Source organism: Panthera pardus, unplaced genomic scaffold (assembly GCF_024362965.1).
Source record: "Panthera pardus isolate Hobbes unplaced genomic scaffold, ASM2436296v1 HiC_scaffold_11, whole genome shotgun sequence".
Classification (NCBI taxonomy): domain Eukaryota; kingdom Metazoa; phylum Chordata; class Mammalia; order Carnivora; family Felidae; genus Panthera; species Panthera pardus.
The window spans coordinates 42,042,638-42,056,120 of record NW_026526666.1 but is presented as its reverse complement, the minus strand read 5'-3'; the positions used below and the strand labels follow the sequence as shown (position 1 = coordinate 42,056,120).

The window sequence follows — 13,483 nt, the reverse complement described above, 5'->3', positions numbered from 1 at the left end:
GAAGGCACACTGGGGTGCATCAGGGAGGCTCACACCAAATGTGGGATTTGGGGGTTGAGGCGCGCTGAGCAGGGACCACTACCACCCCGAGATGCACTTGCTCCTATGCCTCTTCCTGCTTCCCCTCCTGCATCAGGATCCATCCTTTGGGACATGTTCCCCCCTCTCTCTTTAGTTGTTCTTTTGGTAATACAATCTTAAATTAGATTTAGAAAAAGATGTCCTGGTGGGACTTAGGGAGAACCGCTCTTGTCTTTGAAAGTCGTAACCACATAGCAGAATGGCAGATGCCAACTTTTCTGGTCATTTTCTAAGTCAGGAGCAGATTATGGAATCTAATTCCACTGGCAATAGGTAGCAATCCAAGTTTTCAGAATTCTGTAGCCATTCATCTTTTTCTGGGTCTCCATGGGTATTTTGGTGGGAAACTGGGAGAGGCTATAGCAAGGGGTGCTCACCAGATCCTATGCCCCAGGAGGTGAGAGGGGGTTTCTCTTCAGATTCTCTGAAGATCAAACAGACTAAGGAGAGAAAAGCATTAGCAGGTGATTCAGTGGTCCCAGCTGTGTTAAAACTGTCAAGTGTTCACATTGGTGGCTGGGATTAGGTTTATTTCAAAGGATTTTTTTAAATTACTAAAGTAATAAGTACTTAATATAATAAGCAAGGAGTAGAAGTATCTATGTGTATATGTGTGTATAAATGTATATATAAATAAAACAATTAGCAATGCCTTAATACCTCCAACCTTACTCCCCTCGAATACCCAGCATGAACAGTTTATTGTGTATCTTTCTACCTTCCCTCCCCAATCCTACTCTTCCTCCTCCTTGTCTCTCTGCCCCCCCCCCCACACACACACACTCTGTCCCTCTCTCTCTCTCTCTCTTACTCTCTCATTCTCTGACCCCGACCAGTCTACTTTGTATAAATACACATACCCCATGGTGGAAAGTTCTGATTTCATGAAAATACTATCCTGTACACATTTCTCTGGAAGCCAATACAGACGTCACAGTGTTTTCTTTTTAGTAGTCATGTAATATTCTATAACATGGATATCCTATAATTTGTTCAACCGGTTTGTTTCTAGTTTGGTTGTTTTGTCTACTACTAACAACTGTGCAGGAACTGGAACACCCTTATTTGGGCTTTTGTGTCTAGTAGGAGAGATTGTTGAGATATTTTAAGCAGTCTTTTTTTAACCCATTCGTTTGCACTTCCTTCTCTCTCCATGTCCCCCTGAGAAGAGGTTTTTGAATGCAGAAAAGCTTCTGGACTTCTCAGTTCCTGGCTATTTGGCTTCTTCTATCAATGCCCCTCCCCCGCTGAGTTTGCTTCTCAGTTCTGAGTGTGAAGCGTGCCGGGTTCGGGCTGGAGCTGCCCTGGGTGAGTGCCAGTAGCAGCCTGGGTTTGGAGACAGCTCTCCATCCTGCTTGCCTGCCCAGTAAAAAGAGGTGCACAAAAGGGCAGGTGACTTCAAGGAGCCCCAAGGTTCTGTCCTCTCACCTGACAAATGAGGCATAAATCTTCCATCTGTCTCCCAGAGTCTTAAGAAACTCATTCTTCATTATTCTGCCTGACTAGTCTTCTCTCCACCCCCCGTCCTTCCTGTCAGGCCTGCACTAGATTCCCCGCAAAGAGCTTTTGATTCAGTGCAATCTGCTTTGCTCCCCTGTGGTCCTGTTGAAATGAGTTGTGCTCAGTGCGTGTCTGCATCCTGCCTCCCAGAACAGTAGGCAGAAGACAACTCCAGACCCCGTGCTCTTCTATTCACTTTCTTGATTTCCTTTCCCTGTGGTTGCTCCAGTCACATGGCAGGCTCTGCCTTTGGCCAGCTCAGGGCAGTCCATTCACTGGGCTTCACTTTAATTCACATCTCCAGGAGCCCCTGCCGTGGATTCTAGAAGCCAACAGAAGACTGGGGCATCTCTGATGTCCAAGGCATGGTGGTTAATGCCAGGAATTCCGAGAGGAAAAGACACCCATGAAATTCTGCACCACAGCAAAGTGGTAAATATAGTAATAAGATTTACAGAATGTTCTGGGCCTTTGGGAGTACCAAACCTGGAAAGGTAGGTGAGGGCTTCAGAGAAAAGACGACATTTGAACAGGTCCTAAAGGATGAATACAAGTTCATAACGGACAGAAGAGAAGGAGACAAAGGCACTGACACCTGGAAGAGCCCAAGAATGTTAGCACAAGATGTAGCTAGTGCAGAGCCGATGAACAAAAGCAGTAACACACTAGACCAGAAAGCAAGGCTGAGGCAAGACCATGAAGGACCTGAATCCATTCATTCATTCCTCCTTCATTCAACAAATTTTCTAGCCCAGCATGGTCCAACAGAAATAGACATACATAGATTTAAAATTTCCTAGTAGTCACATTAACAAGAAAAAAATAAGTAGAACCAAATGAAATGAGCTCGAAAATAGATTTTATTGAACCTGATATATCCTAAGTCTTAGCTTCTCAACATGCCATCAATATAAAAATTATGAGATACTTTATTTTCTAATATGTCTTCAAAATCCAGTACTTAAGCATAACACAATTCAGATGCTAAATTTTCATCAGAAATAGATTGTATTTATATTCCATAAAATTTGTGGTTAAAATGGCAGATCTCACATACTCGAGTTGTTCCAATATATTTTTGAATTTTCTAATAAGGGAGTCCAAGTACCAGTTTTAAAAGTTAGATTAATTTTAACTACATAGCATTAAAAAGTCAGCTCCTCGGTTGTACTGGCTGCCTTTCAAGTGTTCAGAAGCCCCCTGTGGCTACTGCATTGGATAGTACAGTTCTAGACCATCTTAGAAAGTTCCAACTAAATACTGCTGGTATTTTAAACAGGGAAATGACTGATCAGATATGTTTTAGAATTTTGTGGATGTCTATGAAAAGAGCTGCCAGCCAAATTTAAACTTCAGACAAAATTGGGAGGAAGAGGAAAAAGAAGGAAAGATTTTAAATGCTTGTGCTTTGGAAAATCCTATGTACAGAGAAGCCATTAATATGCAGATTATAAATCAGCCTAAAAAAATTTTTTTTTAACGTTTATTTATTTTTGAGACAGAGAGAGACAGAGCATGAATGGGGGAGGGTCACAGAGAGAGGGAGACACAGAATCTGAAACAGGCTCCAGGCTCCAAGCTGTCAGCACAGAGCCCAACGCGGGGCTTGAACCCACGGACCGTGAGATCATGACCTGAGCCAAAGTCGGACGCTTAACCGACCAAGCCACCCAGGCGCCCCGAAATCAGCCTAAAATTGTTGCCAACGCTCGTCCTAAAAGCTCTCTAAAGTAAAGGTATACATAGCCCTCTTGCTTCCTGCGGCCTTGAGAATAAGGAGAAATCTGTGTCCCGACTGGATATGTGAATTGGAGGAAGCGTCATTTACATAACCCTAACTTTTGAAGAATGCATCCGATGCTCGGCCCCAGACAGCATGCAGGTGCTGCATATTAAGGGCTTTGCCTTTGCGGAGCCTCGTCTGGTGGTGAGGGATCCCTGCGGTGTGAGGCTCCGTCTGGCTCAGAGGACAAGATGAAAAGAGTAAGAGGGTGGTGCACACAACAGTCGTAAACCAGTGGCAGCCTGGGTCAGTCTCAGAAGCCCCATGGCGCCAGTACATGAAAAACAAAACTAAAACTCCAGCCCTTTTTGTAACAGCGTGGGAAATTCAGGAGAAACACAACTAGACCTGGGCAGTGTTGGAACCAGCCGTTTTATGGTTTACAGATTCACTTCACAGAATGAAAGAGAAGGAGTAGACAAAGCCTGCAATTCCTAAGGCAGTGTAACTACTTTCCTAATTTAGCAGTATGTTCTGCTGACTGCGGGAAATATTATCACTGACTGCTCTCCTTTGAGAAGTCAGGTGAAAACTCAGAAATTCAATCCTATTTCCTATTCACTTGCTGGTAGCTTTTTTTTTCTTTTATTGTTAAAAAAAATACTTCCTCTACTGATCACTTATTGCAGGATTTTACATTAAGTCTTTGACTCAAAAAGATAGGTTCTTAAAGTCAAAAGCACATCCACTTATCTAGGTTTCAATTAAATGAAATACATTAAAGCTTCATACATTCTGACTCTGCTGATTCAGAATTGGGGGTCTTTTAAGTTTGCTCAATTACTGAGGAAGTCCCCTTCACACAAAACAGTCAGTTTACAGGACTCTTTTTCTTTTTTTTTTTAACGTTTATTTATTATTAAGAGACAGAGAGAGACAGAGCGTGAGCAGGGGAGGGGCAGAGACAGGGAGACACAGAATCTGAAACGGGCTCCAGGCTCTGAGCTGTCAGCACAGAGCCTGACACGGGGCTCGAACTCACAAGCCACGAGATCATGACCTGAGCCGAAGTCGGATGCTTAACTGACTGAGCCACCCAGGCGCCCCCAGTTTACAGGATTCTTATCTGTTCACTAAGGGTGTTAAACACTGGCACCCTGTTAGTGGATTTAAATTTGCTAAAGTTGTAAGCACTGAGAATGGTTTCTGTAACTTAAAATGCACTTAGTAAATTGGTTCTTTCCCATTTCTTTTGACTTACCCAGGAGTAACATGAAAATCTCTAAAAGTCCCTTATTGTTCTCTTAAAATATTCTCCGTGTGAGAATCCACTGAACAGGGGGACTAGAGACCTGCCACTAATGATGTCATGGACAGTGTAAACAATAAGCTAAGTGTTAATGGATTGCTACCTTCTTACCCATGCCCACTACATGGGGAAGGGAACCTGAGAGGGGCCAAGGAAAGTGAGTTAACAATCTTCCCTCCTTACAGGGTTTGATAAGGCAAGGGCAGGTTCAGCAGGGCAGCGAGCAGCAGCAGATTTGCTGAAAAGTGATGTTAGGAAGGCAGGCATTCCAAAGCATGTCTTGTACATGCAGGTTAAAGATAAGGCATTATGGGGCCAGAAAAAGGAACACAGTAATGACACCCATACAACATGGGTGAACCATGAAGACAGTGCTTAGTGAAAAATAAAAATTAAAAAAACCCATACACTATGTGATTCCATTTATAGAAAATGTCCAGAATAGGTGAATCTATGGAGGCACAACCTCCTCCCGACCTATTTTTCCAGCCTCCTGTTCTCCTTCCTCCAACTCAAGCAGCATTTGCTCTGTCCCCAACAAAGACCCACTGATCCCTGAAAACTCCAGGTGCTTGCAGACTTCTATCCCTTTGCACATGCTGGTCTCTCCACAGAGAAGGCTCTCATTATCTTCAAATACATATCCACTCCAGGCTCAGCTTGACTGGCAACACCAAACTAAACTCAACAGTCCTGATGCCCACTGATGGGCGCCTGATCCCCACAAAAACGTGAACTGAGATTTGGAATAGCATAGAGTATCAGAGCTGGAACCGAACCTGGAGGTTACACGTCTGTCGTCAGTCCCTTTATAGAACAGAGGAGGAAACTGAGGCACCAGGAGGATGAATGTCTAGTCCGAGTCCTGAAGCCGACTGGGGATTAGTACAGGTATCATGGCTCCTACTACAGTGCTCTTTGCCTTGCACTTCAACCCTCCTGCAATTTTTTGACTAAGCAAACATTTATCAGCTTCTGTGTACCCGTTTGATTGTATCAACTCATACTTTAAAAACCCTTACGTAATTCCCATTATCATGTAACAGAATCTATAAGCCTCTTTTTTTTTTTAATTTTTTTTTTAAATTTTTTTTTTTTCAACGTTTTTTATTTATTTTTGGGACAGAGAGAGAGACAGAGCATGAACGGGGGAGGGGCAGAGAGAGAGGGAGACACAGAATCGGAAACAGGCTCCAGGCTCCGAGCCATCAGCCCAGAGCCTGACGCGGGGCTCGAACTCACGGACCGCGAGATCGTGACCTGGCTGAAGTCGGACGCTTAACCGACTGCGCCACCCAGGCGCCCCTCTATAAGCCTCTTTATGATCAACACAGGCCTACCATTCCAGCTTCACTCCTTGTTGCCCCAACCAAATTCAGCCAAGCAGCCATTTGGAGCTGGTGGACATATTCTAATGTGGTCGGGAAGTGTAAGGACTTTGGAGTCAGAGACCTTGGTTTCCACCAGGTCCCTGCCACTTACTTAGCTGTATGACCTTGGGAAATTTAATTCATCTTTCAGAGCCTCAGTTTTGTCATGTGTGAAATGGGGATAATATCTGTCCTCCCAAGATCACTGTCAGAATTACCTGTTTAAAAACTGCTTTTTAATGGAATGGAATGGAATGGAATGGAATGGAATGGAATGAGAGCCAGTGAGGAGGCGAGGGACTCAGGGAGGGAGGAAGAGAGCGAGCCAGGGAGGGGGCGAAGGAAGACTTCAGAGATGATGAGAGGGAGGGAAGAAGGAAGTGAGCTGGCAAGTAAGGGCGGAAGTGAAGCAAGAGCAGAGGTAGAAAAACATTTTAATTAAAAATATTTTATTTAAAAATAAAAGCACTTATGCTTCTGTAGTGCTGCTGCTGCTGCTGCTGACGACGATTTTCCTCAGGAAACTCCCTGCCCTCCCAACATTGTGGAAGGTGTTCCTGTATCCACAGCTCCTGTGCTGGCCTCGAAACAGCATAAATTCCTGTTAATTCTTCATCTCTGTTCTTGAGCTGTGAGCTCTGTGAGAGCACAGTCATTGTGTCTTGTTCAGCTTGGTATCTCCAGCACATAATGTTAGCGCCCAGGAAATGTTTGTTGGTTGTAAGAAGAGGAAGGAGAGGTAAAACATGAGGCAAGGTGCCATGAGGGACACACAGGGCAAAGCCGAAGTCTCTGCCCTCAGATGGAAAGCCTGTAGCCAGGGAGACAAGTTGCAGACTGCTGTCTCTGACTTTCCTAGAAGGAAGGGGTAGGACATGTTGGGGGAGGGTGCTTAAAGTTTTTTTTAATTTTAATTTTTTCCTTATTGGGAGATGTATCACACACATGGTTATGCATAAAAGCCATATGTACAGTTTGGAGAATTATAAAACAAACACTGTGTAATCTCCACACAGGCCCAGGAAGTAGGAAAGAATGGCAGAGGCTCCCTGGGTCTCCCCAGTCACCTCCTCCGTCCTCTCTCCAAGCAGGAGCCACTCCTGACTTTCATAATCATCTTCTTGCTTCTCTTTATGGTTTTATCACTTATGTATGGATCCCAAACCTACACGATGTAACTTTGCGTGTTCTTGGATTTTACAGAACTTGAATTGCACTGCATGCATATTCTTTCAAGACCCGCTTCTTTCCCTCACCACAACTTTGGGAGAGTCATCCCTGTTGTTCAACATAGTAGCTGTAGTGTTTCTTCCATCACTATTCTAGTCCAGCGTGTGACTATGCCACAATTTATCCATCTACTGCTCATGGACTTGTGTGATTTTTCCAGCTTGGGGCTATTACAAACGACACTTCTAGAAACACTGTTGTACCTATTTTCTGGGATATTTAAATGTGGTTTTTTAGTTTTGGTGTTTTGTTTTTGAGAACTTATTCCATCTCTGGAATCTGTGAAGTCTCTAGTGTTGTGAAATCGAAACTAGTTTGTGCAAAGAAGGTAGACAAGATTGGAAGAAATCAGTGTGGTCCAAGATAACCCACAGGGAAATCATCTGGAGAATTTGTTAAATATGCAGATTAGACGGCACAGCCCAACCGCAGAAATGAGGACCTGTGGAGATGAAGGTTGAGAGTTGCACCTCAGCAGGCTCGCTGCCCGCCCCTCCCGCGGGTCCCGTGGGTCACCAGGTCTCCTCTTCCTGTGCCTGGGACATACCTCGGTGATTGGTACGATGCTGGGTCACTTTTTTTTTAATGTTTATTTTTGAGAGTGACAGTGTGAGGCGGGGAGGGGCAGAGAGAGAGGGAGACACAGAATCTGAAGCAGGCTGCAGGCTCTTGAGTGTGAGCACAGAGCCCAATACAGGGCTCCAACTCACGAACTGTGAGATCCTGACCTGAGCCGAAGTCAGACGCTTAACTGACGGAACCACCCAGGCATCCCCAACGTTGGGACATTTTGAGAGAGGAAGGGGTAGTTGTGCCTTAACACCCAGGAAGTCCGCTCCCTGCCACCTCCTCTGCTGTTGGCTCCTCGCAGTGGTGTGCCAGTAACGTCTGAGGGGACTCTGCACTTAGAACACCCGCAAGTGGAGGTCCCAGCTTTCTTTTTCTCTACACGCCAGCCCCCCCCACCTCGCCCATGACCCAAAGCCCTATGCCCATCCTGTCCAAATGCTCTAGAACACGGAAGTCTTTTAACTAATTCTAGTCTTTCCATGAGCCTTAACAATACTTTACCTCAACAAGGCACCTACGTTTCGTTGTTTTAAACCAATTTTTAGTTTTAAATTCACAGCAAAAAGTATAAAGTACAGAATTCTCATGTAGCCCTGTCCCCAGACACACACACGACCACCCCTACTAGCCACATCCCACACAATGGTAGGTTCATCGATGAAACCTACATCAATACATCATTCTCAACATTAGTCCGGCTTATGTTAGGGTTCACTCCTGGTGTTCACACCCTTGGATTTTGACAAATGTTTATTGACATGTATCCACAATTCACTACTGTAACAGTCCTCTTTGTCCCACCTAGTCATTCCTCTCTGGCCACAACCCGATCTTTTTACTGTCTCCGTAGTTTTGCCTTTTTGAGAATGTCGTATGGTATGGAGTCTTTCCAGATTGGCTTCTTTTAACCTCATAGTAGGAATTGAAGTTTCCTCCAAGTCTGTTCATGACTTAGTAATTCATTTCTTGTGAGCACTGAATAACATTCCACTGTCTGGATACCACAGTTTTTCCACTCACCTAATGAAATCTTAGTTGCTTCCAAGTTTTAACAATTATCAACAGAGCTCCTATAAACAATCCATGTGCAAGTTTTTGTGTGGACGTTAAGTTTTCAGCTCCTTTGGGTAAATACCAAGAAGCGCAATTCCTGGATTATACGGTAAGAATGTTTAATTTTGTAAGAAACTGCCAAACCGTCTTCCAAAGTGGCTGTACCATTTTGCATTCCCGTCAGCAAAGAATGAGTACTGTACCGCATCTTTACCGGCATTTGCTGATGCATTTTGGATTTTGTCCATTCTAATAGGTGTGCAGTGGTATCTCCTTGATGTTTTAATTTAGATAAACCTAGTTTTTTTTTTGTTTTGTTTTTTAACAACCACTCACTTTTTTCTCTGTGGTTTGGGCGCCTAGAGCAGGCAATTCTTTTATTATTAAAAATGGTCTTATTTAACAAAGATTTTTTAAGACTTTCTTTTTCCCTTTAAATATAGGTAAATGCAGAGGGGACACCGGAGGAAGTTTTTCTTCAACTCTGCACAGCTATTGACTCTATTTTCTGAAGGCAAAAAAAGCATGCGCATCAAGGAGAGTGGAGACAGAAAAAATATTAAAAGGCTCATCCCTTAACACAATATTGTTTCAAGTTAAACCGTTTGTGTCCCCCATCCCCACCCCACCCCACCCCAGATCCTGACATTGCTGTTTGCTTCTGAGCTTGACCTTTCCGAGAGGTGTCTGGAAATCATGCATGGTGTATTTGGTATTATCTAACCTCTTCTTCCTAATTCAGACAGCCGTCCGCACCCCCAGCACGCACACTCTTCCGTCATATCAGCTGTGCCTCAGAGCTGCTAGCTAGTATGTGAACAGAGCGTGGTGTTCAGTTGTGCCCTCAGGACCTGCTAGTCTGACCATTTGATTTCTCTGTCATCAAACAGGGTGTTAGCGCCCCCCTAATGCCCCATCACATTTTCCTTCCTCACCCCAAGATTTACATGCTGTTGCCTGATAAAGGGCCTTACCATGGGGCGGGGAGGCACCTGGGTACCTCCTCTAGTGGCTGTTTCCTCAAGTCTCATCCACTAGTAGCTCAGAGCCAGAGAGACTGGTCTGATAACTCCAACTGGTGATAAGAAATATGATTAAATTTGAAAATTTGATAAGTAAAACAATGTGAAATCGTATAGCTTTTCCAAGGCTGTAAAACCCAGACTAGTCACCAATAACATTTCCGCATTCATTTTTAGGAAACTGGCTACTACTTGGAATACTGTCATATGACAAAGAAAACAAATTGAATAAATTGTCTAACCTAATCTCTTTTACACCTGGTGGTGCATTTCAACAATTATACATTAATACCAATGACCAAACACAACGTAAAGCATGAGGTGATTTGTTACTGCGTTCACTGGAATAATGTCAACTTATAGTTTTGATTTTATAAGATCGTGTATTTATTTATTACTGCCAAACAAGAAAGTAACAGTAACAATACTGATGTGGGTGGGAGAGGCATGTCAGTACATGATGTTTAACAGATCCCAGTGCTGTATTTGTTTCATACGGGCCTTTTCCAGGGCTGTGCAAACCTTATCATATCCATATGTAAAACTGTGCTTTACCCTGCTTCAAACCAGTGAGGTTTGGGTTCTCTTTTGTGTTATCAGTTGCCAAATCAGAGCTTCTTATATATTCTACTGGAATAACTGCATCTTCCATTCAGTCACTACAAATGACCATAGTTTCGGTTTGCATGCCGTTCTTTTCCCTTAAATGGTTGTGCCGATAAGGATCCAATTCTGGGACAGAATTGTATTTTTAAAGTCATTTTTTTTTTCTTGAAATGGATATATGTACAAATAAAATAAATGGAACACAGCATAGCTCTTTGTCTATTTATTTGTAACTCACATCATTCTGGAAAGCACTTGAAGCCTTATTCCAAACAGGATTAGAAGCAAACACAGTTAATAGTTGAGATTTATGATATGCTCATATGGTTTTAATTTTGGCTGTAGATCAGTTCTGAGCTATTACATAGAGAATTCTCAGTGTACTCATGATACATGGTAATTTTTATGTTTCCTTTTGCCCTAGCAGTCATTCTTAAACAGAAATGTCAGTGTTTGCTAAAGAAGAAATTAAATTTCTTTGGTTACAATTATGCCTGTATTACCAAAAAGGGGCATGTTCCTTCAACTCACACAGTTATCAAGTACTTTATTACCACCCCAGTTGTCTCACTCTCTGTACGGGAGCACAAGGAGCATTTGAGCAAATTAGAATCAGAGGGTGAAAATGATCAGTTATGCCAAAAACACAGAATGACTCTTTGTAGGGATTAACATTCTTTAAACACATACCACATATTGGCAAACACAGTTCATGCCTACCACAGCTCGGACAGCTTGAGTACGGGATAGGAGACAACAGATGCCGTGACCTTTATGGCTGTAGCTGGCTGTCCTCTTGAAAAAAAAAAAGAATCAGCAGAGGTAAATAAATGGCTTTGCCCCTGAAGAGGATCTGGAGATGCAACAGACTGCTAAAACGTGTTACGGACGTGGATGGCTTGAAATGACATCACTACTTTAAAGTCACAGGATTTTAAAGCAGGAAAGGATCTTAGAGGTCTCTGCCCAGCAGAAGCCCTTGTGTGTATGTGAAAGACATCAGAACACAATCCAAACTCCTTTACAATGGTCTACATTCAAGGCCTCACCTGCTCTGCCTCTGTACCCTGTATCACCCCATCAACTACATTCTCCTCTTGCTCGTCTGGCTCAAGCTACACGGGCCCTCTTAATGTTGCCTGAACAAGCCAAGATCTCTGCTGGATCAGACCCTTGTTGTTGCTATCCCGCCTCTTCCTCCAGGTTATCCACAGGCCGATTCCCTCACTCCGTCCAGGTCTCATCGAGCGTTGATTATTTCATCTAAAATGACAGTCTGGTCCTCATTCTTCCACCATTTTTCTTCAAACATTATTTTCTTCACAACATTTATCTCTGCCTAACTTTATGTAATATTTTATATTTATGTGTTTACTGGTGCTCTTCTGCATTAGACCATAAGGCTCTAGAAGGGCAAAGCTTTATACCCTCCATCCCGCACACAATTATTAAAAGCTAACACTTATATCCTCTGAAACTTGGTTATTTCATCTGTACAGTGGACATAATAGTAAGCAACCTCACAGAGGGGTTGCAAGTATTCAACAAGTTAGTAATACATGTAAATCATTTACTAGTTCCTAGAGTTCAATAAAAGGTGGTTCTTTGTCAATATTTGTTGAGTGCCTCACTTTCACAATTGGGACTGGGACCCAGAATTTCCACTCCAGTGCCCTTTCACTCTAAAAACATGGCAGAGAATCAAGGTTTACAGCCTAACTGGGAACCCAGAGGAAACCATAATCTTCTCAGCCACCCAGGCTTGAACAACATCCTCCAGATAAGATAGGACGCAATTCTTCAATACTCTCAGAGCCCTGTAAAGATCTCCTGAGGCAGGCCCCCAAAGGGCCCCACGTAGGCACTCACAGACACACTCAGACATACGTGGTCTCTCCTACCTTTCTGGAGAAAAAATATAACTCATCAAAACACTGATTATACTAGTACTAAATATTTATTAGAAATCTAAGAGCCAGGCAGGCCACAGGGACACAGATAGGGATGGTCTTTGTCCTTATGGAGCTAAATGGGATACCACTTCTCAAAAATTCATTTAATTGGCTACACGAAAAACAAGTTAAAAAAAAAAAGGTATTTTTTTTCTGGGATTCTATCAACAGGAGGTTATTTTCATAAGGTTAAAAAATAAAAATACTTTACAACCTAAAAGGTCAATGCCTCTATAATCTCTGTGGAGGAAAAAACTACTTGTTATCTGGAAAAAAAACAAAAAAAACAAGTACTTCCAATTCCATCCAGTGCAACTAGAACAATGGCTTTCAAAATCTGTTACCTACATTAAGAAATACAGTTTATATAGCATGCCATAGTAATAACTAAAAGAAGACTTTCACAAAACAGTATTTATCCTTACTACCTGTGATATGCTATTTTCTTGAAAAAAAAATGTTCTTCATATCTCAGTACACTGTTGTCTTCTGTACTATAATTTAAACACAAGGGGAAAGGGAAGGAAACTGGGTAAGGCATACTATTAGGTTAAGTGAGAGGCACCAAACATGCATGGAAACAAATTCTGTCTCAGGCAGGAGACTTTGCCTAAAGCCTCAAGATCACATGTTTGCTGTCAAATTAGAATAGGTAAGTTATACATCTGGGTGGTTTTCTAGAACTCAGTGCTGTCTTCCCATCCAAGGATCTGCTTCCTATTCTGTACCATGAACCTGGACCTGTCCTCAGGTCTGTGGCTCTAGGAACCATGCCACACCAGGGAAAAAGAGTGAAAAACAACCCCCACACACTTCCATCTCCAAACCTTAGTGATGCCTGACACAAAGGGAATGTTCTTGCTCCATAAACTGGGTAGTGACTCTGCAGCAATCTGTCTAGGTTAAAATCTAAGCAGGACCACTTTGCTAACCATATGACCTTGGGCAAGTTATTTAACCTCTCTGGCTAGATCTCCTCATATGAAAACAGGTTAACAAATGCACCTTTCTCCTAAGGTTGCGAGAATTAAATCTGCTACTATATGCTGGCTTGGCTCATAGTAAGC

General features: G+C 42.9%; 1 protein-coding gene across 3 annotated transcripts in view; it reads left to right on the top strand.

Annotated features, from left to right (window-relative positions):
* AK5 (adenylate kinase 5) overlaps window positions 1–10,669 on the top strand; it is a 261,105-nt gene extending 250,436 nt beyond the window's left edge. For all 3 annotated transcript variants that reach the window (XM_019413870.2, XM_019413869.2, XM_019413868.2), the window contains one exon: window positions 9,280–10,669. In XM_019413870.2, coding sequence (XP_019269415.1) covers window positions 9,280–9,348 — 69 coding nt within the window. In that variant the 3' untranslated portion in view covers window positions 9,349–10,669. The remainder of the gene's footprint in view (window positions 1–9,279) is intronic.
* The last annotated feature ends 2,814 nt before the right edge of the window (window positions 10,670–13,483 follow it).